Here is a 27175-nt window from a genome sequence, read left to right as displayed (position 1 = left end):
AAATCATTCATCACGAATCTGAATTTGTAGTTTGAAATTTGAATTGGATACTAATAAATATTTTATTTCAACTTGGAAGCTACAATGTCAAAACGGCAAGTTTGAGAGTTGGCTAACAGCCAGCTTAAAGCCGCTTGTCTTTGACGTGGTGCAACGCGAGGTTTGCGCAAAACTCGTGAATCTCGCGGTTTTTATTCCACCTCCATTGCTATACATGTATGTGTGTGTGTGTGTGTAACGTTTTTAATCACGTGAATAATATATAGCGCATCAGAAATTAAGAGTTTTATTTTTGTACAGCACGAGGTATAAAAAACACCAGGGAATCTTTTTAAATCACAATCGCATCACAGCCAGTGATAAGATCTTCGACTAGGTGTATCTCAAACATTTTCTGTATCTTCTTTTCCGTTTATATGAATACCCCCCCTCTTTTTTTCTCCTCATATCTGTGCACGGCATACCGGAGAGGCTCGCAGATCTGATGGTGGAATATTTTTATGTAACGCGTGCACGTACATGTACGTACATCGTTTACGGAATTCCGTTTCGTTTCGCGATTAATCTCGTTTACTCTGATTTTTCTCTCTGTTAAAACTCAAATCTACGCTCCGCCACTCTGCGTTGCTTTTACTCGATTATCAAATATTTTACAAAATACAACTCCAGGGTGCAGCAGATTTACAAAACTGTATCGTAATACCGGGAGTTTCCTCTCGACGTAGGCAACTGAAGTTACATTTGAAGTCAGTACTGTCATTATCTTTTTTTCAATTCGAATTTACAGCTGCATCGAACATCCTGATTATACAAATTTCCAGAGAGGATGAAACACAAGAAAATAGAACAAATGTTCAGAGTAATTATAAGGAAATCACTTCTGCACGATTGTTAATCGGCGATCCATGACGTTTTAATGGAAATTCCTAGAGGTGAAATAAAAATCGTAATTAAATCCTTGACAGGCATTTACCGAGATTAAAATAGTCCTATTGGCGCGTTATACGTTGGGAAATGTAATTATTTAATAAAGCATTATTCCTTCAACTAAATGAAAGAAACGCGTATGTTGATCTCTACATTTGAGAATGTATGTATATATTATATGCAGTCAACGTCCGTTCCTATTATACAATTCCTTGTCAAATCATTTTCAGTGACGTCTCATATTTATTCGGTGATAAGAAAATGAAACAAGATATTTCAGGCACATGTCGCGCGCGTGAAATCGTTGTGGCGTATATTTTTCCCCTCTTCCCCCTGCCGAAAAATGAATGAAATGAAGAAAAAAAAAAAAAAAACAAAACAAAGGTGTTGTATGATAGTGATAACATACCACGTAATAGTTGCAAACACGCAAAAATATATGATAGCTACGCGACTTCGAAGCCGTGTGGACAAAAATGGTATTTACGGAATTTACTTCACGTATAATATGTAACAGGCCACCTTTTCGACGTGATTTATTTCATTCATATATCTTCAAGCCAGATTTACAAATAAAAAATAAAAATAAAACGAAATTAAGCTGCGTACAAAATCGTGATATCATTAATTATAACCAATATACCATTAAATACGTACAGCATTGTGAGGAACGATGTTGGTAATATTGTTCCGGTGCTATAGGAAAAAAGGGTGCCGAAATTGAAAATTTATAGCGGCTCATACTTCGAGCAGTCGAAAATCGAAAAAATTAGCTGTCGACAATCAAAGTTCAGAAGGAGCGAAATCACGATCCGCAAAATGCAGAAGGGCCGCAATACGGTTGTCATAGTTACGTAGACTTATGCCGGATGGAACCAGACACCGGCCATCGGACACGCGTGGCGTTGCGGAGAATAAATGGACTTCCAACGTCATCCAACCTTCCGGCATTTTGGCGGGTTTCAGGATCTCGACCTTCCGAGTCTTTGCTCGGTCGTTATTGATAAATTTGGATTCGTAGATTCTCGACACAGGCTCGAGCCTGACATTTGAAAAGTCGACTTTTTGACTCTTCGGTATTTCCGTATTTCAATATTTTGCACTTCGTAATCTTGGCCATTCTCAAACAAAAGAAAAAAAAAAGGAAAAACGGTATAAATTTATTTATATATTTTTGCGTTCTCAATTTTTATTTTTCCACAGGTAATCTTTTCGTATTTATGGCCTTTCTACGTTTTCAACTTTCGGGATTTCGTCCCGTCGACTTTTCGGTCTGTCACATTTTTGTACCCCACCTTGAAAGAAATATCTTCGTTATCAATATTCAAAAAAATCCAAACTCTCTCTAGCTCTCTTGTAAATTTATCACGCATACATGTGTGTGCAATAAAAAATTAAACTCCGGCATTCGGAAAGCGTAGATAGTATGCCGCTGTGTCACCATGCTCACGTGTTACTTACACAGGCCGAGACGTGCCTGTACTCTAAGATTATACAGGATCCTATATCCGTTTTCGAGTCAGGGGAGGTGCCCCTGGATAATGTTATTTCTTACTCCCCCTTATCCGGAGGTGACCCATCGCTATCACGAATAGAAATTGCCAATTCCGATCGTTCCAAAATAGTATATCCGGTTTGAAAAACGAATTAACCACCCCCCGAATTGTAGGGTTATTGCTTTTCTTCTGCCCGTTTGACATCCTTAGCATTTGGAAATATTTCTTGGTTCGCTTGCAGATCGGTTATTTAAAAAAATAAATCCCGCACTCTCAAGATATACAAACTGATATTGTTGTATAAATCTGCCTGTAAAATATTATGCGATGTATGCAGCTAAGTTTGAACCTCACAATGAGCTGGCACTATTTTTTCCCCGTCCGTTTTTCATTAGCAAAATTGCGATTCGGAATAACTTCCTGCAACTCGGGTTCCGACCCTTTCGTTCAAAGTTAAAAACACTCTAAAAGTTTCGCGCATTTGTCAGGATTGATTGAAACGAATTGCTTTGCAGAAATAATCGGATCGCGGTCCTCATTGAATTTTCAGTAAGCTAACTGTGCTGTCGATTTCCGTTCACTTATTGTTTGAAAATCTGTTATTTTGTTATTTGTTTTTATTTTTCTTCCACCTTTCAATCGAGAATTTTATCGTGTTATCTATATTTTCGCGTAGGCAGCTGGGCAAACGAAAAAAATTAACCGTGAGAGAGAAAGGAAAAAACTCTAGGATGTGATTATACCGTTATTTCCACATCCGTCAACTCAATCGTTTCGACAATTTTTCCGTCCGCTCTTCTCGCTATTCGGATTTCTCTCATCAATTGCCCCAGGAAACCTGCAGTGAGGTTGCACTTCGTATCTACCGAAATTAATCGAAACAAATTAGGAAATCGAAATCAGGAAATAAACCCGGTGGTTTTGGATACGAAAAATTGGAGCGCTCGCTTGTTCATTTTTTGCATCATTAGATCAGTCACGCGGTAATTAGACCTAGTAAATTATTCACTACGCAGAACCCTCAATCATTTTTTACCTCCATTTGTTTGTTGAGCAGATGTATCCTACCAGTGTTAAAAGAAAGAAAATAGTAATAATAATAATAATAATAACAATAAACGTTCGCGTTATTCGAGGAATGCCTTTCTTTTCGCCGGAATTTTCCTACCCTCGTTTACTATTCTGGCAAGATAAGTAAAACGAGGTATAAAATTCTCTGTAAAAGTTGTGTAGAAATGTAAGTAAGATGTACAAGGTAGGTAAACATGTGCGAGCGGATTTATTCATATAGAAAAGTGTGCGATAAGTAAACGATTCGAAAAGTTTGCCAGACACTTGACGAAACACGCGAGCCACTTTCAAAGAGAATTCCTTCCGTCATTATTAAGTAGGATAGGTGTGGGGGTACTTTGCGAGTGTCGTCCTAAACAGTTGTTAGAAAAGTTTTCTTTATTACGAGGAACGAAGAAGAAACCAGGGTTTGCCGACTGCCGTCTATTCGAGAATTGTTTTGCTCTCGCGATCGGATGATTGTGTTTATATAACTTCGAGAGGAGTACGAGACAATACGTCACAGTGTTTGCTTAATTTTTATCCTTACAAACTCGACGGCAAAATTCGAGTAGCGGAATTTAATACCTCGAGTTTGAATTTTTTACCCGCGTGTCAGGAATATTTCCACTCTTAGATAATATTTGCTCGAAGACAAAGAGCGGATACGAAAGTCACGTCACCTCGTCGAAATTATTACGTGTATTTCCACGAGTGCATCACGTCGAAAAGCTCGTGCAAGCAGGATTTATAGGCCGGTGGCTGTGTGCAGCAACTCTGGGACTTCAATCTCGACATTTTTTGTCACCCTTTTTGCTGTGCCGGATCTCCCTTGCCTTATATGCGCCTACGTGTATTCTTATATATTTTCATACACGGTGTATAGATGTTACATCTCGCTTAGAGTGCGACTGTTCTTATGTACCGAGCCGTTACTCTTCCAGGGTGGCCACATACCCGGAAAACCTGAAAAATCCGGAAATTTCAGGAAATTTAAAAGGGGTCGTTCGAAACTGGGAATCGTTAGGGAATTTTCATAATTGTCGTGGAAGAAACTGAAAATATCATTTTTCTATCATGGGAATTAGAAATGATTTTTCGAGGTGACAAATTTAATTTCATACTTCATTGAATTTGAACCAAATATAGAGTTAATATGCCGAACGATTCAAGTTTTAGTAACTTACTAGAACTGGGAAAAGGTTGGCGACAACTGGGACTTGGATACTGGAAACCCTGGAAATGCCGTGGAATTTTTTTTTTCAAAAATTTGCAGCCAGCGTGTTTTTCTTTTCGGTGGATATTGCTAGACGAATGTGGGAGATTTCATAATTGTTAATCTCGTTTCTCAAAGACCTTCTGTTGCAGTTTGCGTCACCTGCGCTGTTCAACCAGTGTTTGACATGAAAAAACGACAGATGACAACCGCGAAAGAAATTAATGCGGAAATTTCCACACCTCTGAATTTCCCATGGGACCATGCATACGTGTGTTATACACTTTTGTTCGTAAACACACGTATCCTGAAACTGTAAGTTTGCTTGAAGGGCCGCCATGTTTCGTAATAATATTTTTTTCATAACTCGGTATCATCACACCAGCCTTGTTGCGCGGTCATTTGAAACCTAATGCGGTAGTAGCCAGGATGTACGAAGAATTCGCGTAGCCTTTTTCACATCCTTCTCGTAGCTGTTATATGCCTCATTCAAAGTCGGAATGAAAACGAATGTAGCCTTGGTAGAGAATGACAAAAACGCTTTCAATGTGACGTGAATGTAATTAAGAAAACAAAGACCGTGTAAACAAAAGTTTTAACAAGAGTATTTAAATAAGCTTCATTGTTATCTGGAGAAGTTAGTCGAGGTTGGAAACGGAGATTCAGAAAGGGGAATAAATCGTTTTAATTACCAGAATTGACTGATTGTTGGTATTTTTTAGTTTACGTGAATATTCTTTATTGAAATTATGATAGAAATATTTTGAAATCCTTATTCAAATATTCCTTTATACTCGAGTGAAACAAGAAAGACTTGAAGTTGAATCAAAACCCTGTCGAAATAATTTCGAATTCATCATCGATATAAATAATAATCTCTATTCATTAAATATACATATAATTATTATATATATATATATATATATATATATATATATACACATATATTATTATTATTATTATTATAGCTACTTATAATTGGAATATAAGATTTTAAAATTTTGCTCCGCCTGATCGAAACTTATTTAATTGGATGTATCTTGATCAGCTCTGGCAGTCACAAATTTGCCATTCGTCTTTAAGCTTCTACAGCGGTGTCGTTCTTCTTTAGGGCTCCCGAAACACCTCGGCAGCTTTAGAATTGCTAACTAAAGAAAATGTCTAATTTTCAAGGCATCGACAACTCGGCCTGGCGTGTTTGTATCGCGAGACGTGTAGCTGCCTAGTTTTTGCGAAGCAGTCGCACGGCAAGTAGTCTTTCGAGTGTCTCCCCCCGAATCTCGACGAGGTGGAGTAATTAAGCAGCGCAACGTCTCGCAATGAGTCTCAAGTGCGTCGTCTTGGCTAGGCACTTCAGTCTTCAAAGGATTTTCCATCAGGAGGTCAGTCGGCCTGATCCTTTTAGAGTAAACAAGCGCACAATACCTCTGCTGCAGCAACGAATGAATCTCTCTTTCTCTGGTTTATTTACCGCAGTCCGGACTCTCGGCTATAACATTTCCACCCCCGTTTTATCACCTTCATTCGAAATCGTCCGCATCTATTTTTCCCCCAAACGATTTTTTCACCGATCAATTGAATAAATGTTTTCTTGTACAATATCCAAAAATCAATTGTCCTATTTAAAACGTGGGATGATTGCAAGCTCGCTTATCTTCGCTCTATATGAGACGCGAAGAGTTCTCGTGACTACGGTTCGAGATCGAGTTGCGGTGAGTCCGCTTTTCTATCTCTGGAAATGCAGGCATCACCGTCGTCGCGTACAAGAGAAAACGGAGACGCAGCTGCGGGGTTTTCCTTTTCTATAAAGAGCCGGAAGACATTGATCGAGAATGGATGTAGGAGATGACGGAGAGCGGGCGCTTCGTCGGGGGCAGAATCGCTGATAGGCTATTACCCGGTAATATTCAGGATGATCGAACTTTTAAGGAAAGGACATAGAAACGGAATTTCTCGTACCGGATGATCGCTCCTATTCGCCTCCGTCTTGGCTTTTACCAGATACCGTCGCCGCCTATTCGATCGATCCATTTTTTATTCACCGAAAGAACTACCCGTTTAGAAATTAGAAATAGAAATCTTCAGAATGAAAATCAAATTTTTTGTGATTTCAGATTCTTGTCTTTCGTTATTATCTGGTCTTAAGAATATGTTCCAGTGCAAAATCTAAATACAAACGAATTATGAAAACAAAAAACAACTAAAAATGATACAGCTCGAGATTGCACGAAGTTAATCAGTACTTGCAGAATTTAACTGAATAGAAATAATTTCTAAACACGTAGAAGACATTTCAGCAATCAATCTTCTTATAATTCAAGAGCAATTAATAGTGTGTCATTAAATTTTTCCAATAGTTCACAAATGCATCGCTTAATAAATTCTTACGAATTATATCCCATCTGTTCGTAAATGAATCTGCTAGTGATTTTACTTGGAGAAAAATTTAACTCCGGGAATGGCAACGTCAGCTTCCGACCCTTATACTTGTGATTTTCTCGAAGCAATGTCAATCTTTCAAGTGTACTGCAAATTGATAAATTTTTTAGAGAAATCGCAGGCAACGAAAGAAATTATTATCAGAATTGGGGGTAAGACGTGGAAAAGGTAAAAGACAAAAGGATCACAATATCAAACCTTCAAAAACGAAAAAATCTGTTTCACAGAATTTCCGAAAGTAGAAATTCTAAACACAGAAAAGTCAAAATTTAAAAAGGTCAAAATTAAATGGAGGGTCAAAATATTATAGAATGATCACAATAAGTACGAATATATACGTATACAAATACATAAGCAATTCAAAACGTGGAATCGTCCAAATTCTGCAGGTGATTCTATATTTTCGTTTTATTTTTTAAATACTATTCTACATATTCTACAATTCAAAATTCTATAAAATAGCTTTAGCCTCTTTGAAAATTCGACATCGGGCGTTTGCTAATTTTATAAAATCCCCCCCCCCCCCCCCCCCCCCTGATCATAGCACACAATGATCGATGTTCAATATTTATAGCAGGTATCCCTTTTAACGATGACGAATAAACATGGCTTTCAAAAAAAAAAAAAAAAAACCCGTTCACCCCGCCGTGACGAAGCAGGTATAATTTTCGCCCGAAGAACTGCGCCCCGCGGATTTTCAGCCCCGGCGAACCCGTGGACGGGGGATGAAAAAGATCCGAAGAGGTAGGTACAAAGAGTCAGCGTGGGTTGGATACAAATCGATGCTTCGCGCGTCTCGAAGGAGCGACTCGTTAATCCGTCGTAATTAAACAGACCTGACCGTTGCCTCGTTTCCGCTACAAGGACTCGCGCCGTTCCAGTTCCTCTAAACAACGTCCGCGGATCCGCGACGATTTTAAGATCTCGACGGCCGCGGTGGAGGCGACTCGAAGGAGCGGCGGAACCGGGGGTGAAGGGAGGAGAGCCATCCCCTCGCGGAGGGCGAGTTTCGAGTCGCGAGTCGAGCGAACGAGGGGCGGAAGGGGCGGAAGCTGCGGAAGCTGCGGAAGAAGGGCAGAAGGGTGGCGACGGCGGGTTCGGGATGGGGCAGGTGGCGGCGTGGGTTTCGGGGTTCGAGTCTTGTAAGGGGGTGGAGCTCTGCCAGTCAGCGGTCGAGGGCCACGCGGTGCGGTCGTGTGTAGCTGCTCTTCCCGATCCCCCGATTACCGCCCTTCACCCCCGGGGGAATGCGGTCGGAATCGGAGTTTTCCCGCAGCGGTGCAAGTTGCATGGAAAACGGAGAGAAAGCTGAAAAACCGGAGCCGCCGCCGGCGCAATTGCGTTGAAACGCTTCTTCTCTCGCTCGGCTGAAAGAGTAAACTTAAAACCGAATGGTTGATAGACGAAACGAAAAGCAAAGTTCAATCCTCGAGAGACAGAGACCGTGGCTGCAAGCGAGAGGCGTGAATTCGCGTGTCGCGTAGCTCCTTTCTCCTACCTTTATTCCGTGTTGCCAAAACAGTTCGGTCGACGTTTCCTGTTCTCTGCTTTGATCCGCGCACCTTGTCTCACCTTGATCAGAGTGGCTTTGTTGTGCCGTAGTGGTCGGGGGCTTGCGAGCAGTTGTGTTTACCTGTCGTGCTCAACGAGCCTCGATCTTTCATTTCGATTAAAGGTCGGAGGCGAGGAGTAATTCATTAGCTAATTGTAATTGACGAAAGTCTCGGGCTGCTTTCTCAAATGTTGTTGGTGTGGAATTATCAGATGCCAGTGGAATAACAGCCTGACACTGCGATTCGGTTTTGTGCCTAATCGTGTGCCGCGACTCGCTTCGTACTTACTGCGAAGTATGCGAGCGAGTCCGAATAACCAACGACGCTGAGGATTTGTTGATCGCGACGAGTTCGAACAAGGCCAAACACTGATCGGTCTTGTCCGAGTTTAACTCTCAGTGTTCGCTCGGCCGTTGAGAAAGATCGTCGTGTGTAGTTATCGTTTCCTATTTTCGCGATACTTACGCTTCGAATCTCCTCCGAGTGATTTTAAAGTGACGGATTATCGTCGAACACGTGATCGATAGCGATTGAGTCGAGGTGTCCGAATACTAACGATAAGTATGCGAAACGCGAGTGAAGTGAAACCGCGAGTTTGCCAGTTTTTCATCAAGTGCGTATAGTGTGCAGGCTTTTTGAAAAAGGATTACCCGGCTCGATTTTCCGTACAACATGTACGCCCACGTTCACGCGGACAATGGCATGTGCTGTTATTTACCAACCGTTCTCTACCTGGAACGATACCGTAAGTCCTATTAATTATGCATACGAAGCAAATCCCGACAGTCACAACTAAACCTATCCCACCTGCGTTAGTTTCGTAAGAAGAATTAGACGCATCGCGAAAAGGACGATGCGTCGACTTTCTTTTTTTGTTCCTCAAAATATTTCATTCCACGTACATATTTTTTGGTTATAAATTCTTAATCAACCGAAGACAGAGGATATCATTTTCATTTTTCTTTTTCACGATCCTTCGCAAGTCGAGTTCCCTTCCAACTTTCACCGCTATGAATGAATAACACTGGTCAATAGCGGTTTTTCTGTTCTTGATATTCGAGTGGTCGTAGTAAGATTTGATGTCGACGATCCTAGTAGTAAGCTTACTTTTTCGAATTCGACTCTATTTATTTATTTCATCGACATTTTCACGTATGACTCAAAAAAGCAACATTTAGATGAAAAATTCGATTTCTTTTTCAATGTACAAAGTTTGTCAAAAAAATACCACACCGCTCAGCGTGAAAAAATTTTTTTTTGCTGTCCCGATTTTTTTCCAGAATTTTGGTGTTTGATAACCTATTGGTTTTTTTCTTTTTTTTTGTTTTTTCTTAGCTGTATAATTTTTATACCGCAGACGTTCGTTTCACTCCTATCCATTGAATAAAAACATTCTTTCACGGCTGAATGGTTAATGGGGGTGAAAAAAAGTAAAAAAAAAAAAAAAAACAAAACGAGTTCGCACGTCTGCCCTAGAACCAAACATTCCGTTCGATTCTCTTCTTCCACCCCGCCTCGCGTAATGTTGTCGAGCACCATCGCGTCTCCTGCACGTCTCCCACCCTCGGTTCGGCGTGTCACAGTTCGAAAGTCGGATGCAGTCGCGGGGTCCGTCCACCCTGTCGACGCCCGACTCAACGCCGACCTGCACTACTGTTATACGCAGCTCTGACTCGCAACCCGTGACGTGACGTGACGTCAGGGAAGGTCGGACGCAACGCGCGCTTTTTCGCTCGTCGACGTCGCTCGAAACTCTTCGATGAATTTGCTTCTTTTTTTTTTTCTTTTTTTTTCCACAACTTTTTGATATTTTAATCAGATGTTTTACTATTTTTCAGTGCTTATGATAATTTATTCTACTTCGCTATTTCACTTCTGATCGAAAGTTTCATTATGACATATTTCATAGCAATTTTTTGAACAGAAACGGGAAATAGATGCCAATTAATTTAAAATATTTGTGCTCTCACATTTAGGATTATTAAAAGATCTTTGAATTGATACGGGGCCGAAATTTGTACAGCACTTTTTTAGGCTAGTATTATCTAAATTCTATGAATCGAACCACGGATATGAAATTCTTATTACGTGTTTTCGGTACGCGGGCTAGAGCTTCACATAGAATCATCGTAATTGTTGATAGTTTGTAAATCAATTCCTAATCACCTACTTGTTAATCATTTTTGGTATTTGCTGTTAATGAAGTTGCTCAATATTTTTATTCCTCAGTTCTCACCTTTCTCAGTGAATTTAAGGCGCAAATGCTACCGTCGAATTATTACATTTCATCCTGCTGCTAATGAGTGAAAATCATTATTCGTAATAGCAATCGTTAAACGCATCCAACGTTTTGGGTAGCTTCGGAAGCTGACGAATCGGGGTTAGGATTTAGATTAGATTTGAGAATATATGCGTATGTATAACCTATTATATACATATATTTATACCGACGCGAAACGTATTTGTTGAGAGATAATGCTAGGCTTTACATTACGTAGCAGTTAAACCCGTTAATTCTGCATCTAAGTGCCATTCTGAGGTTATAACTCATGGAATATTCGCCGATGGTGGATTTATACGCGGATAGTTAATGAAATCCGTTGTTTCAGAGTTGCGACAGATACGCAATATACTTGGTAGATTTTTTACTTCTGTGGTACGTTAAAAAATTCCTTGCTCATTATTGTAGGATATCATGATATAAAAATAAAAATAAATAGTACCGAATGACTGTAGATGGCAAAAAATTGTCGTAAGATTCGTAGATCTTGCATGCTTCAATCTCGCTACGGACTTTTTTCTTGTACCGTATTACAGCCGCGAAATCCTGACAGTCCCCCTTATCTAGAATGCGATACAAATACTGACGAAGATCTAATAAAGTTGAGAGAAAATTGTGCAAGCGACGTAAATGAACTTACAAGTGCATCTATAGCCCATAATTCGTACGTGACCATGTTTATTATTCACTCTGCTTACACGGATGAAATTTCCCTACGGATCCTGACGTATAAACAAATAGAAATTCGTTGAAATTACGAAACATGGTGAAAGGAATCTTTTATCGATTTAAATAAATGTGGTTTTAGTCCGTAACCCAAATTATTGATGTGATATGTTATAATTACTCTGTTAATGCAGCGACGTTTCTTTGAACGTAAAAAACATTTCTTCTGGTCAAATTTAGTACATACAACAAATTTTTTCGCTATATGATGGTTCTCTAATTGTAAAGTAAATTTTATGTACTGGTATATGTCTTATTACACGCATGTAGGTACGTAACGAAATTTGTGTATGCAGCTGATATAGAATTGGGTAGAAATTATTAACGTTATCGTAACGAAACATTGGGGAAAAATCACTATTCTCTTTGTTTTATTATGATTTTTAAGTAACAAAGATTTCTAAACATGAGTGTTTTTCGTTTTATTAAGGTTTACCGAATTTCAGATAATTCCTCAATTCCAAAATACCGGTTTTTCCGCAGCATGAAACGTTACGGTAACGTTACTAACTTCAATACGATGATATAGGTTCAAAACTGTCGTTCGCAGCAGCGTGAAAAACCCTTGTATTTAAAACAGCGCGTAATTAAATCACGGGCTTTTTGCGAATTAGGGAGAAAACAATTGTCCGCAATTTCTAAATGTTTCAAAAGTTCATTCTGAAACCCGAAACAAACCCCATAGAGTCTGCTATTCAAACTGCGTACCAACCGACGTCTAATTATACCTACCCATAACAATAAGCGTTACGTATATCATACATCATTGTATTGCGTTTATAATATAGGTAAAGATCCAGGTGTCATTGAAATCACGATATCAATGTGACGAATATATGTTAAAAAAAGAAATGAAAAATTCGCAAAATCAAAACTGATACCTAGAGTATTCTCGAGAATCTCTTTCTCTCTCGCTCCGTCTTTTTCCACCATGATCCTTCTTCCTCCTCTCGAGTAGGTGTAATACCGCTCTTCGCTCGTCAATTTCAGGCTTATCAGTTTTGCGATGAACGACTGCGGACAAAAGAGAATAAAAAAAATTGACGTCGGAAGGAAGACAAAAACTGGGCCTCACGCCGAGGGTACAAGATACGATACAATGGCGTATCAACTGATAAGTGACAGTCTTCCCTACCTGCGGTGTCGAAAGGTAGAATGGCTGCTCGGGTTATAGTGTAGATAAATTCGCCTGAAATTTTCCAAAGGGTATCGCGAGTTTTAGTAAGGAGAAAGTTTCGCTAGGTTGATAGTCGGCGTGTGTGCGTTCGCTCTATACAACATCGCACACATACCTACGTAATACCGCAAGACCGCAACAATGTTCGCTTCTGAATACAAAATGCGCATCCTTCGTCTTGAGCATGCTATATACGTCCGACGAAGTGCGAATATTGCCTTACGAATACGAAATTTACGGAACTCTGCATTGCAGCGGTGAAAACTTCCCCCCCAAATTATGTCTCAGTGTTGTTTCATATTTTATTTTTCCCCTTTCTTATTTTTTATTTTTTCTGCTTTATTCTCACTCCTCTCCGTTTGAATTAAAAATTCGCGACACATAACTATTCGCGCATCGGGAATTTCATGAAATAAAATTGGCAATCTGCGAATTCACGATTTGTCGAATCCAAGAATCTTCTTCTTCTTCTTCTTCTTCTTCTTCTTCTTCTTCTTCTTCTTCTTCTTCTTGTGATCTGAGTAATTGTATGTTATACCATTATTACGCGTAGTTTATTTTTCGCTTTCCTTTACCTTTTTAGTTTTATTTATTTGTTTGTTCTTATCTTTCAGATATTAATATACCCACCTGAAATCTATGTCTATACGTAATTATGTACCAACATATTATGAAGTCGTTAAAGAAAATGCCGCGATATTTTTCTCTTCACGCACTGCACGTATGCGTAATCCTTACGTAGTGTTCCATATCGTTGTGGATATGCACCGACAATACGCGTTGCCTCTTTCAAAAGTTTGTTGTAATCTTTCAGGGATTTGGAACGTCGAAAGTCAGCTCATTTGTCTAAATATACGTCATGTATGGATGCGCAAGTACGTACGAACGTACGTGCATCTCACATACACCTGTACATAAGGTTTCGTAAGAAGGCTACGAATGTTCGTACCGACGTTCGTTCGCTCGTTCGTAGAAAGAGGAGCGCAGCCATCGTAGGAAGAAAACGAAAAAGGGGAATAAAGTGAAAGAGTTGGAAGAGGAGGGGCGACTAGTTCCAGAGACCTTTAGCCCTCTTTATTCTCCCCGGTGATCTCCGAGGTCCGGAGGCTTTTCCTACCGAACGGAAAAAGTATCACGTAGATGCTCGTCTTTTTATTGACGGATATAGGTGTATGTATGGTTTTACGACCGGATCCCACGCGATTTTTCAGAACCCACATTCCCACAGTTGCATGTTGTGTAAATGGGTGTGCATTTGCGAGGAAATTTCAACGATTTTCATCACACTCCTTTCTACTTTTCCCGACAGCGCGTTTTAGACACACTCTCGCAACTCCGCCTTGATTAAACGACAAACTAACGCCACGTGTAATAACAGATGTACCTACATTTGTTTGTTTATTACGTATTGTTACTTGTAACAATTACAAAATAAATTTGCTCAAGTTGTAAATTAATTAAACGGCATGATTTTACAGCGGTTGTAATTGCTTTTCAAAGAAAAACTACAATATTTAGTGATAAGTCTAATATTTTCACTGTCAATCTCGAAAAAAGTGAATTTTCACATGATTTCAACTTTAATCTTGAATAACTTTTTAAAGAGTTGAGTTATAAAAAAATTAGAAGAAACCTTTTCTTTGTAGAGCATTCAAAAACGTGTAACGGACATTAACGTACATTGCCCCGTTACTGAACTACAAAATTCAGAATAAAAGTAAAATTATTTTCGCTTGTTAATCAAATGGAAAATGAAAAATGGCGTTCAGGAACCGCTAAATATTAATATTGAGGGCTCGAATTTTGACAGGCGTCTTATTTCCTCTCCCTACAACAATCGAAAGTATGATTTGGAAAAAAAAACAATGAATTTTTTTGAATCATGCCCGAATGTACACATATATTGCAGGATGATTTTACGCCCGCTATCGTATAATATTTCCCTGTAACTGCACTTGTATTTCCGTTCATGCACGTACGTGTAGGCATGTGTTTTCCAAATCGGGATAAATTTTCATGCTCGTATGTATAATGGTGATACGAAATACAATGTACCTCTGTAACAACGCGATATACATGCAAACTCATACATATACGAGCATCTTATACACGCTATAAAGGGAGTCGCTACTGTTCCATCGTGTTATACGGATGTGTTATTATGCGTAAATATAGCTCCGGGGTTTATTATACGACTCGAAAACTTTCACCGTATAATATCGGTGTAGACGTATAAGGTAGAGGTTTATACCAAGGTAGCCGACATGCACCCGCAACGGCATATAAAATCTTCTTTGTGATTGGCTGATCTATAAGCAGAGGAAACTTTTTACGCCGTTTTACCGGCAGCGATCGCGATCTTTATCGACTGAATTATACTTTTATCGAGCGTTATTGGAGGGTAAAAATTTCTCCCCCACATCTCAGCTGTTCGACTTCCTTCCAACTTTATGTACGGGTGACATAGAAGCCGCTATGTGTCCAATTTCCGGTACAATTTACCGCGTGAAAACAATTATTAACCTACCGTTGAACTCGCAAAAATCCCGTTTAAAAAAACAAACAAATAGGGAAATTATTATACAATGTGGGAAACATTATTGCACGGAATAGAAATGAAAATTATGTAGTTTCCGATCATCACGATCGAAATATTAAGTCGGCAGAGCTTGCATCTTCAAATTCGGTGATACTGACGCTTGCAGAACAAACGAGAAAATCTGTTTTAATTTACCTACGCGTAGTTGGTTGAAAAGAATAAGTATAATCACTCTGTGTGGAATTGTAGGGCAGTGAAATTAGGATAATAGTAATTCGATTTTCTTCAGGAGGGCGTTCGAACTGAACGGAATTCCCTCAACAATGATATCTCCTGCAAGCTTGTAGCTCTCCTTTTTTAGGTCGAGGTAATCGATCTCTTTTGACCGGACCTCGTTTCGTCTTACTTGGATAATGTGACTGGGCAGCGGTGATTTTCACTAATCCACTCCAATTCAATTCCGCCGATTACAATCTCTGCGCATTTATTTCCTCTTCACTTATCTGCTGCACGTATCCAACGACGATAATCTCGCATTCGCCTTTGGGGTGAAAATGTTATAGTAAATAGAAAAAAAAAAAAAACAACGACGAAAGAACGCATATGAAAATAAAATTGTTGTGAAATGTTTATGGAAGCAGATCGCATGTGATTTCGGAGTAGCCAATTGTTTCTACTGCATAATTTGAATATTTGATATAATACCTGCGAAACAATTTTCTACTTTTCTCAATGCAGAGGCTGTTGGTTCGCTTGGTCAAATAAAGACTTTCGCCGTCTCAGGACCTTTTGTATTTATCTTTCGGTATTCCGGCCACAGTGCTGGAGAGAATGTCGAGGAGGCCTTTCTCACCCTTGAAAATCGCTCAACGTCCGAATTCCGGTCCCCTTGGAATTGCTAGAGCTGTATAAAGTTACGAAGACAAAAAGGATGGGCTGAAGTAGAGAAATAAGGACAACGAATGACGGTGGAGGTACGGTTTCATTCCTGCCACGCGGTGAGAGGAAGGCGCGCGATTACATGAATGTCAATTTTTCTTTATATCCACGACGATTTTTTCAATTCCAGCTTTGCTCGATGCGCGAGATCTGGCAAATTTTTATATCTCTCAATCTATCTTCTAACGGCCGCGCGAACTCCACGGTGAATCAGAGCTCAACGGTAATAAAAAACAAAATAAAAGATTAAACAAAAAATGGAGGAATACAAAAGAAAAAGAAGAAGAAGAAGTAAATTTTAGCTGCTTGCTGCAGTAAATGCCATGGAAACGAAATTTAATCGACAAGATTGTTAGTTGTAAGGATTCTACCTAACCTTATATAACGAACGCGATGACAATTCATAAAACAAGACATTATAATGAAAAAGAAAGGATCTCCGTATTTTGTATCTAATTATTAAAGCAGATAAACGATATTTAACTATCAATCGTACCATAAAACGAGAAAGCACCAATGACGCAATATGCCGCAGTACCTACGCTGGAAGCTGGAGAAACACAAAAATGGATGGTGCAACGCGTGATAAATAACGCTTACCTCTTAACGAATAAAACTCAAACAATAATTAATTACAAACGACAGACAGGCCATACGAGCAATCATTAGCAAAACGTGAACGGAACGGTAGAGAGACAAAATAAGATCTGACGATGTTCACACACCCAAGTCAGAAAGTGGGGTGTACAACGTAGAAATAATGAAAAGGAGCTTGTCTCATCTTCAAAAATTGGAATTTGCAACTCGGGAAGTCGTGCGATAACGAAAGCTTACTTACGAAATAAGATAAACGGTTATCAGACACAAGAAAACAGATAAAGAGAAGATATCGTAATCAACGTAATATGCTGAAGCACAGAACAACCATAAATTTTCCACACAAGAAACCACGTGAAGTCGAAGCGGTATTTGAACAAGAAGTGGCGATGTTGGAAGCGTTCTTCCCCTTCCAGGTCCCGAACACAAGGATGCGAGATAGGAGGCGCTGTTGTTTGGACTTGTTGCGGAAACGGCCGTTAGGTGGCCCGGCAGGGCTTCGTGGCTCTCATCGTCGGCGATTTAAACGTGTCTCTGTCGAAAGTTGCAGGGCGACGGAAGGCCTGGCGAATGGCCAGGTTGAGCGTCGTCGAAGTGGAAACAGTTGCGACGCATTGCCGGTGGACGGAGCTCGTTTTCAGCTCACCGAAGAGAAAGTGGTAATCCTTGACAACAGATGGGGCGACACAGTGGCCATTCGGAGAAACGTTATCAAATGTTACCCGATAGCAGTAGGCACTCCGGGCAAGCCTTAGCTAACATGAGAAATTCGAAGTGTGTGCTCAAAACCAACACGCAGCTGGCTTGAGAATAATAAAAAATTGTCTCTAAAAGGGTGCGTTAATAATGCACGAATTGCTCGATAATAATATCTTGGCGAATATTACGTTTATTGCATGCATTGGTACATGTGTTATTGAAAGGTCATTGAATTACGAGTGATGTTTAATTGGTCATTATAATCGAAGGCGTGTCGTAATTCGACGCATCTCATTTCTATGGCCATGAAGTTATTAATGAAACCTTTGAGACGGCTGCTCTGCAACCACCGCTACGCGTCTGCATTCGGGAGGTGAAGAAAACGGAGTCGTTGCATGTGCGTTGATTAACGAATAACATCGCTGCCGTTGCACTCGAGGCGCGTGCGGTAACACGATGAATAAATCAAGCTTTGGCAAAGCCTCGAACATTAATCTCTCGGCTCGCTCGGCTTCTTAATTCTCTTTTTTTCTCCACCTTTTTCTTTCAACCCTCTCTCGTCGTCATAAATTGTGATACATTCGCGTGCTGGCTACGTCCGTGTATCGAGGAGGTCGTAGCGGCGATTTAGAGCTAGCCAACCGGGGAACATTGACGACCATGAAAATCCATTTCAGCCAAAGCACAGAAAGCGCCAGGGGAGTTTAAATTTATCAAGTAGCTCCGCAGACTGCGCGATGAACATCCAGACTAGACGTCTCGATTTTTTCGCCCATTTTTTACCCTCTATTACATTATCAATTTAAAAAAATTCCTATTGACAACGGACCAATGAATCTCTATGATCAACCGCATTGAGTAGAAACGAAATTCTGTAGTTAGTGTTCGCTACATTGATCTTTCTTTTAGTTTCCTTATTATTTGTTTTTTTTTCCTTTCTGTGTATACAAAAATAAATCACTTTATTCGGATGAATGATTACCTTGTCTATTCACCCGTGGCGTAAGCTTTATGCGAGAGAAGCCTTGAAATTATTATCTTGTTATCAAACGAGCGCGACGTGCACTTTCACGTCTAGATTTTGATCCCCGGCTCATCCGATGGTAACAGAAATTAAATTAGGCTTATCGATTACGGGAGACAATTTACTCCGGCGAACTTGACTGATAATACAAACGTGGGTGTGCAAGTTTTTGTAATCTTTGATAATAATAATGATAATAATAATTTATTCTCTGCGTTGGGTGTACGATATGTTATCTTTGTAACGTGAGACACATAATTATAAAAAAGAATCACTCGTTAGCTATACTCAAAAACCTGATTAGATAAATAACAGAGGACTGCGAAATATAACTTTTCATTACCCCCTTAAGTAATAATGCTTTTTTTGGGTATTTAGGTATATTGACAGTTTGTTTTTTTTGTTTGACAGAAACGACAACTATTCAGGGTAGATGAATATTTAAATATCAACACATCGTTAATACATATATTTGACGCAGAAATTAGAAGTCAATTCTAGAAAGAGAGAAAAAAATTCTCAAAAAATTTACGTGATAGAATTTTGTAAATATGTTTTTCATACATTTCTACCTAGTACCTACCGAAATCACTACTCAATGTTGCGCAGGAAAAATCACCGCAAGCCTGTATAATCTGTTAAATGATTTTGCAAATTTTTTTTTGCACTTGACTTCTGGCAGAAAATGTATATATTATTATAAAATGCGTGCATGCCTGTAGAAATTTGGATGATCCATTTCTAGATAAGATTTGCAAGCTCTCTTGAATCTAGCTTATCGTGGGATAATCGTGGAATCGCAAGCTGGTGTTCGTTCCAAGTCGAATACGATTCAAATTTCAACACCGATCGGCGGTTGAGCTGGAAGATTAATTTCGCACGTCTCGTTAATCAGTCTCGCGAGCGATTCGTTAAGTGACGGGAGGCCGACTAATACCTTGGTGCTAAACTATCGGAGAGGCGAAAGTCATTTGGGAAATTTTGAGGCTAAACGACTCGTCGGCAAGAGTCTGCTGTCAGTCGGCTGGCCAGCGATTCAAAAACTCGAGGAATCACTGCTGTAAGAAACCGCAAATTAAAATTAACCCTAACGAGGGCTAACCGCTTGGTGTATAAATTTTGCTGGGTTTTGATCGCCGCGCGCGAAGGTCTGAGGAAGGATTTCGCTCTTCGCTCTCTTCTTCTTCTTCCCTTTCTTTTTCTTCTCCGTCTCTTTCCTTTTATTCGCGGATTACCAGCCGATTCGCGTGTAGAAATCCTCCGTTCCAACACTGCCGGAGAAACGGAAATTTCGCACAAAGCTTATATTTATGGGCTGCGTTTTTTTTTTTTTTTTTGTTTTTTTACATCGCCTCTTTTACCAGCGAGAACAATCGTAGCATGAGAAAAACCTCGATCCATTCAATCACGCTATACCAGATTACGAACTTTTTCTTTTCAAGATTCTTACCGTATAAGGTAATATCTTCGATCAGATCTTTATTGACATTTGAACAAATCTACTTTCGTGCAGTGAATGTTACATATTCGAGGTATAAAAAAAATCTTGGTTTGATAAAAATTCATAAATTATGTATTCTCAGAAGTAAATTATAATGTTAACTGACAATGTTTTTCACAATTCTTTGTGATTTCATGCAGCGATTATATGTTTTCTTCAAAAGTAACAAAATTGCAAGAAATCACGAGTATCCTGACGTCCTGAGGATATAGTGTTTGAAAATGCAGAAACTGTAAACTACAAGTTCTTTCTCGATGCTGAGCGTGAAACGTGCTGTCCGCTTATTTAAAATCATTCGATTCTCATTGATCTAAAAATTTGCAGCAATCGAGGTTCGTTCCTTCCGCCGTTGACTCGTAGGGAAAAAATAAGCATCTGTCTCTACGAACAAGTCCAAGGCGGGATTGTTTATCAAGTCAAGCGTCAAGCCTGCTAAGTTATAACGTCGTATTTAACGTTAAAGCAGCTCCCGCTGTCTAGTAGTGGCAACACTTTCCTGGCAGTTATCATCAACTGGATACGGGGACCCCTTATTATAGCCTTGCCAAGCAACCTGCCTAGCGGCGGTAGTAGCAGCAACGGAAACTCCGAGGGGTACAATTTTCAGCTTTCTCTCAACCTAGACTTGACGTAAAGCGGCGCAGATGTTACGCGGGATGAAAGTTGGCCCGTGTCTATTACGTCTTAAACGCTTGAACGGTCGTTAACGACGCGTACGCACCCCTAAATGTGGCTACGTACTCTCACTTCGTTGTAAATATAAATCCAGAAAATTTTATACTTCGTCTCCTTCTACAAGGCTAGGCGTAAAATTTGGCGAATTATTTATGTACCTTACTCGCGGAAGAAGAAGGAAATTACGTTTGTTGGCTTCGCGAATTACTACGTGTCTAAGATATTCCTTTAAGTTGTGTCGATTTGTTTACATTGACAAAATTAAAAAGAAGTTTAGGTCAATTTGGGGCGCGAGCTTATTGATTTAAAAAATTTGTTCCTCGTCACTTTAGTGCAGTTAGTTTATACGTATATCGGACTTGTTATATCCAACAAATGTATGTCGACATGATTTTCCGGTCATTGATTTAAAATAATTCACGACAATGTTGTTGGATCGAAGATGATTTTGAAACGTGAAGATTACGAAAAAATTGGCAGTCCAGTAACGACTACAAAATGAAAATGAGAGAGAGAGAGAGAGAGAGAGAGAGAGAAAAGTCATTATTCAAGGAGCCTGCGAGGCTGCTGCGGCTGTCGGTTACGTACAAACGACTCTGGTAATACACTGGTTCGATTCTGAGGCAATCCGAGGAATAATACCGGTTCGGGAAGCCATAAAGCGACGTGTAAATGTCCCACGGGATATCCGGGAAAATGGTGCAAGACCTTAGGCCGAAGGGTATAGCGGGATCCGAGGAAGGAGGAAGGAAGAAGAAGGAAACGGCATGACCGTCGGACGAGAGGATGTAACCGCGTGTAAGAGAATTTTTTTCCCTCCCTTGTTTTCCCGTTTCTCTTTCCGTTCTTTCTTATCCGGAGATTCATTCGCCAGTCCGGCAAATCGCCGAAAAACCGACGCGGCGTTCCAGCGACGCGATGCAATCGCTGTTATTTGTTCGCTCCTTGTTTTCCGCCCGTCCGAAAAACTTCCCTCGAAATCCTTCCCCCCAAATCACCGCTCACATTCACCCCTCCGAAACTGTTTATCGAGTTTCATGCAGATGCTTTTCCAAGCCTCTGTAACAATATTAGCCCGGAAATAGATTACGCGTCGGAATTCTTGTTTTCGGTTATACAAGCTTTTCTTGTCTACAGATTTATTTATTTATTTTTTTTTTGTTCTCGTCTCGCGTTTAGGGTTGGATCTCGATCTTTGCACGATGAAGAAAAGAAGACTCCGTCGTGTTTTTCCCGCGTTTAGGCTGTAATACATTTTTCCATACATTATGTTACGTTGTGTACAAATAAGCGTGTATAATACACATGCCTTTAGAGCTTGATAAAATAAGTGAAAAAATTTTGAGAGCAAAAAGTATCTCATTTTCTTTTTTTCCCCACCAGTCCTGACGAGAAATCGTAACAAAAAGTGTCGGGGTTCTTTTCGGTGGTTTGTCCGTTAGCTCTTACCTTTTCTTCGGCTCGCCTCAGCGGCTGCTTCTTCCGCTTATTCTTCTCCGTTTTTTTGTCTTCTTCTCCATCCCGGAATTTGCGGGTGATTTGACACTGGTTGAGTTCAATGTCCGGCTGAAGTATCAGCCCGCAAGTCTTGAGTGGTTCTTTCTTTCCTCACGGGTAGCGAGACGGACTTTTGTCTAGGTTGCGGTTGAAAAATCTCTTCCTATAAGTCAGAGAAGAAGAAAAATAGGAAAATTCGTTCTTTTTACCGTCGTCGAAGGAAGCTGGATTCCCGTTACGTATATACGTGTTAACGATAAATTGAACGACTTTGCCACATTTCGCTGCACGCGAGAAGCTGGAACTTTACTCATCAGTTTATTTCGAGAAACCTGGTGTTGTGCCATTTGTTAGGAAAATAAACAGAGAGGGATGCAAAGCGAAAGACAACAGCAGACATTTATACGGTACATACCTGTAAGAGAATCAATGACGATAAGAGCCGGCAGTGTAGCAGATTATGTTAACCCATATCCCTGGGCACTGTTCAAGCATGGAGGAGACAAGCGGCGGAGGCCGCGTATTCGGCGAAAGCAATTTGCCGAAAGTTGTTTTACTCCCCGAGAAAAACTCGCGGGGATCGTCATTGGAAATCGTAAACGATGCGAAACAAGTTGCTCGGAGGAGTTTTCGTTACTTTGGAGGGCCGCAGTTTGTACCTACAATAATTCCTGCCGCCGGTACCACGCTGGGTGGATGTCTTCGCGTATACGTACCTTCGAACACGCGAGTCTTAACGTATGGATACAGACGTTGGTATACGACGGAGAATAATGTCTGGGTTGGAAGGATGCAGGCGTTTTTGCCCCGTGTGCGCAGATATACGTCGATCCATGTACGTTTCGGTTGCGTTTCTACGTGTCTGACTGTGTCTGTGGATTGAAAAGGGAAAATAAGGCATGGTGAATCGAGGCCATTTGCCGCAAGACGGGCATTCGTTTTCGGAAATCCTTTCCGTCTCGCGCTCACGTGGGCGGATCAAATGAATCACGAATGACACTTTTACGACGGGGCGATAAATAGTGATGATAATGTTGGGAGAGGCGTAATAACGCGAGTGTAAGGTAAAGATCGCGCACCGTCGTGATTTGATTGGCCGTCTGAGAAAGCTGCTTCCTGCGACTTTTAAATCAACCCACCACCCTCCCTCTGTCATCCAGTTCCACGAACTCTGGAATTCGACGTGAAATTGACACGGGGAAAGGATAGAATTTGATTAATCCGCTTTCGTCATTTTCGGATGAAAACTTTTTCATCATCCGGCAGCTTTTAGAATTCAACCTCGATAGAAGCTACATTCTGTTCGGATACCCGTATACCGAATGCCTGTATGAATTCATATTTTTTGGAGTGCGAGGGTGTTGCCAATATCCCCTGAGACTCTGTACGATCGCAATTTCGCAAATTGATAGATTCGCATTCGTGTGTATTGCGGAAGCCATGCTTCGGGTGTAAAAATTTTCGTACGCGTAAAAGCTGAATATAAACTTTATAACTGCGGATGATTTATTAATCGTGACAGTAAAATTTTTTTGGCGCCCGTACATTATTTATCGCGGTAGCGAGTTTTAAGTTTCTTGTTATTTTTCAATTTTATTTGGTTTTTTTTTTTTTCAATACAACGACGCACCGGCAAAAAGTAACCCGAAAGCGTCAAAATATTATCATTTCTTGATAAATGTTGTTCGTTGAACACTCGAATACGAGTATTATTACAGAGGCTCCGGTCCCTTTGTTTCCATGTTTCTTCCTGTTGTTCCTAGTTGAAATATTTGAGACACACGCGGCGATGAGCGAAACCCAACCTTGCGATATCAGGCAGAGGTGTTAACGTGAGAGAACAGGGGCGGTATTCGATCCTCTGATTAGCCGTATAAAAATTCACACACACAGGGACGTACGGAAGGCTGTATTCCGTATCTCGCTCTTTTGGTTTGTCCGCCTTCTTCAGGAACTCCGAGTATTCGTTGATGCGGGGTTTATTACTCCGACACAACAATTACCCAACATTCCTTTCTCTCTCTCTCTCTCTTCCAAGTCTAGGGGATGTTCCACTCGGACAACCGCTTTAATTTTACGGTTAATTACTATGCAGTAATTTGGTGTTCTCAGAAGAAAAGTAATTGGTCTTTCCGTTCCCATTTCGTTTTTCATTGTGCTCGAGGAGCGCATGTGATTTAAAAAGGTGGGTAATCAATACCTGCTCGAAAACCCGCGGTGGTATTATTCAAAAAAGAAAAATGCAATCATCCTCTTTCTCTCCATCTTTCTCTCTCTCTTTCCTTCGGTAGGTATGCAACGCATCTGATATCATTTGAATTTTTTCCTATCCCTTTCGTCTCATTTCGCCGGTACATCGGAGAGAGGAGCTGGTGGGTCTCGTTGATACACATTACGAACGTTTCATACGTTTTTACTGAAAATCTCTCAACGTGTACACGGTTGTAACGACACGGGGAATGTTTTATGTAACTGCGAAAGTGAAACGGCGTGTTTTTTTTTGTTTATCATATATTTTTTGCGTTCCGGAAACCACCGGGGGGGAGGAGCAGGTTCTCTCGGTTCTTTGCCGCTCGCGCAGGCCACGGGAGCTTAATTGATCCACGAGCGGCTGCTGAATGAACGGGTGAAAAATAAAATACCCGAGGTACTGCTATAGACAGAAATAAAAGCGTGATGGGTGCTAAAAATGTGCCAATTGTTGTTGCCGTGTTCCTCGAATAATAAACTCACACCTACCCATGTAATAAATAACTCGTGCTAAAAATCCATGTCTGTCAGATTCCGCTGTCTCGTGGATTCGCAAGCCGAGTGGCACCGCTCCTTCAATTTCCCCAGCTAGTTCTATGGATCATGGATTTTCACTGCTTAACCACCGTTTTTTTTTTCTTCTCATTCGTTACAGAGGCGCACAGGGCGTTGGAGCTGCTTGAGGATTATCATGCCAAGCTTACACGACCCCAGGACAAACAACTGAGACTAGCGATCGAGCGCGTCATAAGAATCTTCAAGAGTCGACTCTTCCAGGCGTTACTTGGTGAGTTGAAAATTACTCGTTTCGTTACCCGATCACCGTCTGTAGCGATGAATTTTACACCGCATTCGAAAGAGCGAGCACGTTGAAAACGTCATCGTTTTCTCAGCCGCGATAATAATAGTCTCACCAGGAAATTGGATGTCGCTTTTTTTTTTTATTGCAGAGCGATCCTTTCGACTGCTTAACGCATTGCCGTCGTTACCCTGATCTAGGTTACGCCCAACAATTTTTCTCAACGATCTTATTTACATAGAAATAACTCCTACAACATATCGCAATCGGGATTGTACGATACGATTCGAGCGACAACGCCTATTCTTTCTGAGGATGTTACACGAGAGGGATGCGAATCTCTCATATTCGCGAAGAATTGGATTGTAGGTTTCATTCCCCAGGTTGATGTGGTGAATTAGGTATTATAATATTTCGTCATTTGTATTCGAGATAATATTATTGATCCCATACGTTCCTTTTGTCAACGGTATCTTTCGACTTTTGTAAACCCATGAAGAGCGTTACTTTGTACGGTGTATACGTATGACGAGGCGAGTAATCTTCCTTGGAAGAAAGGACGAGAGGACAGGCAGGCAGGATCTCGTTACGTGAACCTTTCATCCAATTTTAGCTTGTTCTACGTCTACTCGTGGTTCGGTACCAGCTTACCTGCCTTTCTAGCTGAGGAGAAAACGAGATATACACCGATAAAAGAATGTCAAAAATCTTCCCTCGGCGACGCGGAGTTTTCCTCTCGATTTTCTATTTTGTAATAGTATATGCTCGTCATTTATTTTTCCTCGCGGCAATTCTCATATACGTATACTCCAAAATCCCGTTATCTTCATTCTTCCTTCTATATATCTTCGTTCGTATTTCAGAGCCGAGCGTGATATCGTTCTTCCGCGCTCCTCCGTTTTTCTCGCTAAATGAATCTAATCAAATAATAACCGACGGCTGAAGAAACTGCGCGTGCAAATCCATCATTCGTTGGGAGTTGCGGTATCTTTTTTTTTTTTTTTTTATAAATATTTTTCTTCCTTTCTTCTTCCGAATTCGTTACTCCGCAACTATACGTGTCGGATCATGTGTATATTATGCATCGGAAAACTTCCTTTCAACCGTCGACGAGAAAGGAAAAGAAAGAAAAAGTGAGAGAAAGAAAGTTCTAACGGATGCTGGAGAGGGTCGCGAGGTATCAGAAAAGACACTTGCTTTGGTCAGAGGGTATCGGATGTCGTTTCCCTAATTTTCCACCGCGGGTACCATTGTCGATTCTCCCTTTCAAGTTCTCCCCTCTCATTTCTTTCTTCTTTCGTTCTTATTCATTCGGCTCGCAGTCTTCCCCGATAACCATCAATGAGAAGTGTGGCGCACCCCTCGGTACTCGATAAAAAAAAATTTTTTTCTAACTTTTAGCCCTCCCTTAAATACATTTCAGGTATTCGTAACATATTTCCCTTTTCGTTTCGGTTGTGTATCGCAGTAACCACCAGCATCAGCTTTAGCGTTCCTCTCAGCCATCCATCCGTTTCCCCTTTTCGTTCTCTTTCCATCTCCTTTCGATAAATTGATTCTCGGCCGCTTTGTCACCGCTACTAAAAGGGAAAACGTAGAGAGTGGATGGTTTTTAAAAAAAAATTTTTTTTTCAACAAGAATACAAAAACAGAAAGTAAAGGAAAGGATAGAAAATTTAATAAATTTTCCTCGAAATTGGAAACGGTAACGACTTTCACCCGATAATTAACCCCGTTTTGATACCCGGCTCTTTGCTGTTCGTGCTCCGTAACGATTCGGTTACGAGGCG

The 27175-nt window shown here is 40.4% G+C and overlaps 1 protein-coding gene across 1 annotated transcript in view; it reads left to right on the top strand.

Moving 5' to 3' along the window:
- The first annotated feature begins 8808 nt into the window (after nucleotides 1-8808).
- Nucleotides 8809-27175, top strand: part of LOC124302773 (disks large 1 tumor suppressor protein) — a 325653-nt gene continuing 307286 nt past the window's right edge. The window contains exons 1-2 of the mRNA XM_046759385.1: nucleotides 8809-9426; nucleotides 25242-25373. Of these exons, the coding sequence (XP_046615341.1) occupies nucleotides 9354-9426; nucleotides 25242-25373 (205 nt within the window). The 5' untranslated portion in view covers nucleotides 8809-9353. The remainder of the gene's footprint in view (nucleotides 9427-25241; nucleotides 25374-27175) is intronic.

This window comes from Neodiprion virginianus, chromosome 1 (genome assembly GCF_021901495.1).
Source record: "Neodiprion virginianus isolate iyNeoVirg1 chromosome 1, iyNeoVirg1.1, whole genome shotgun sequence".
NCBI classification, from domain to species: Eukaryota; Metazoa; Arthropoda; class Insecta; order Hymenoptera; family Diprionidae; genus Neodiprion; species Neodiprion virginianus.
Note: the sequence above shows the minus strand (reverse complement) of the source record. Positions and strands in the feature narration are given on the sequence as shown.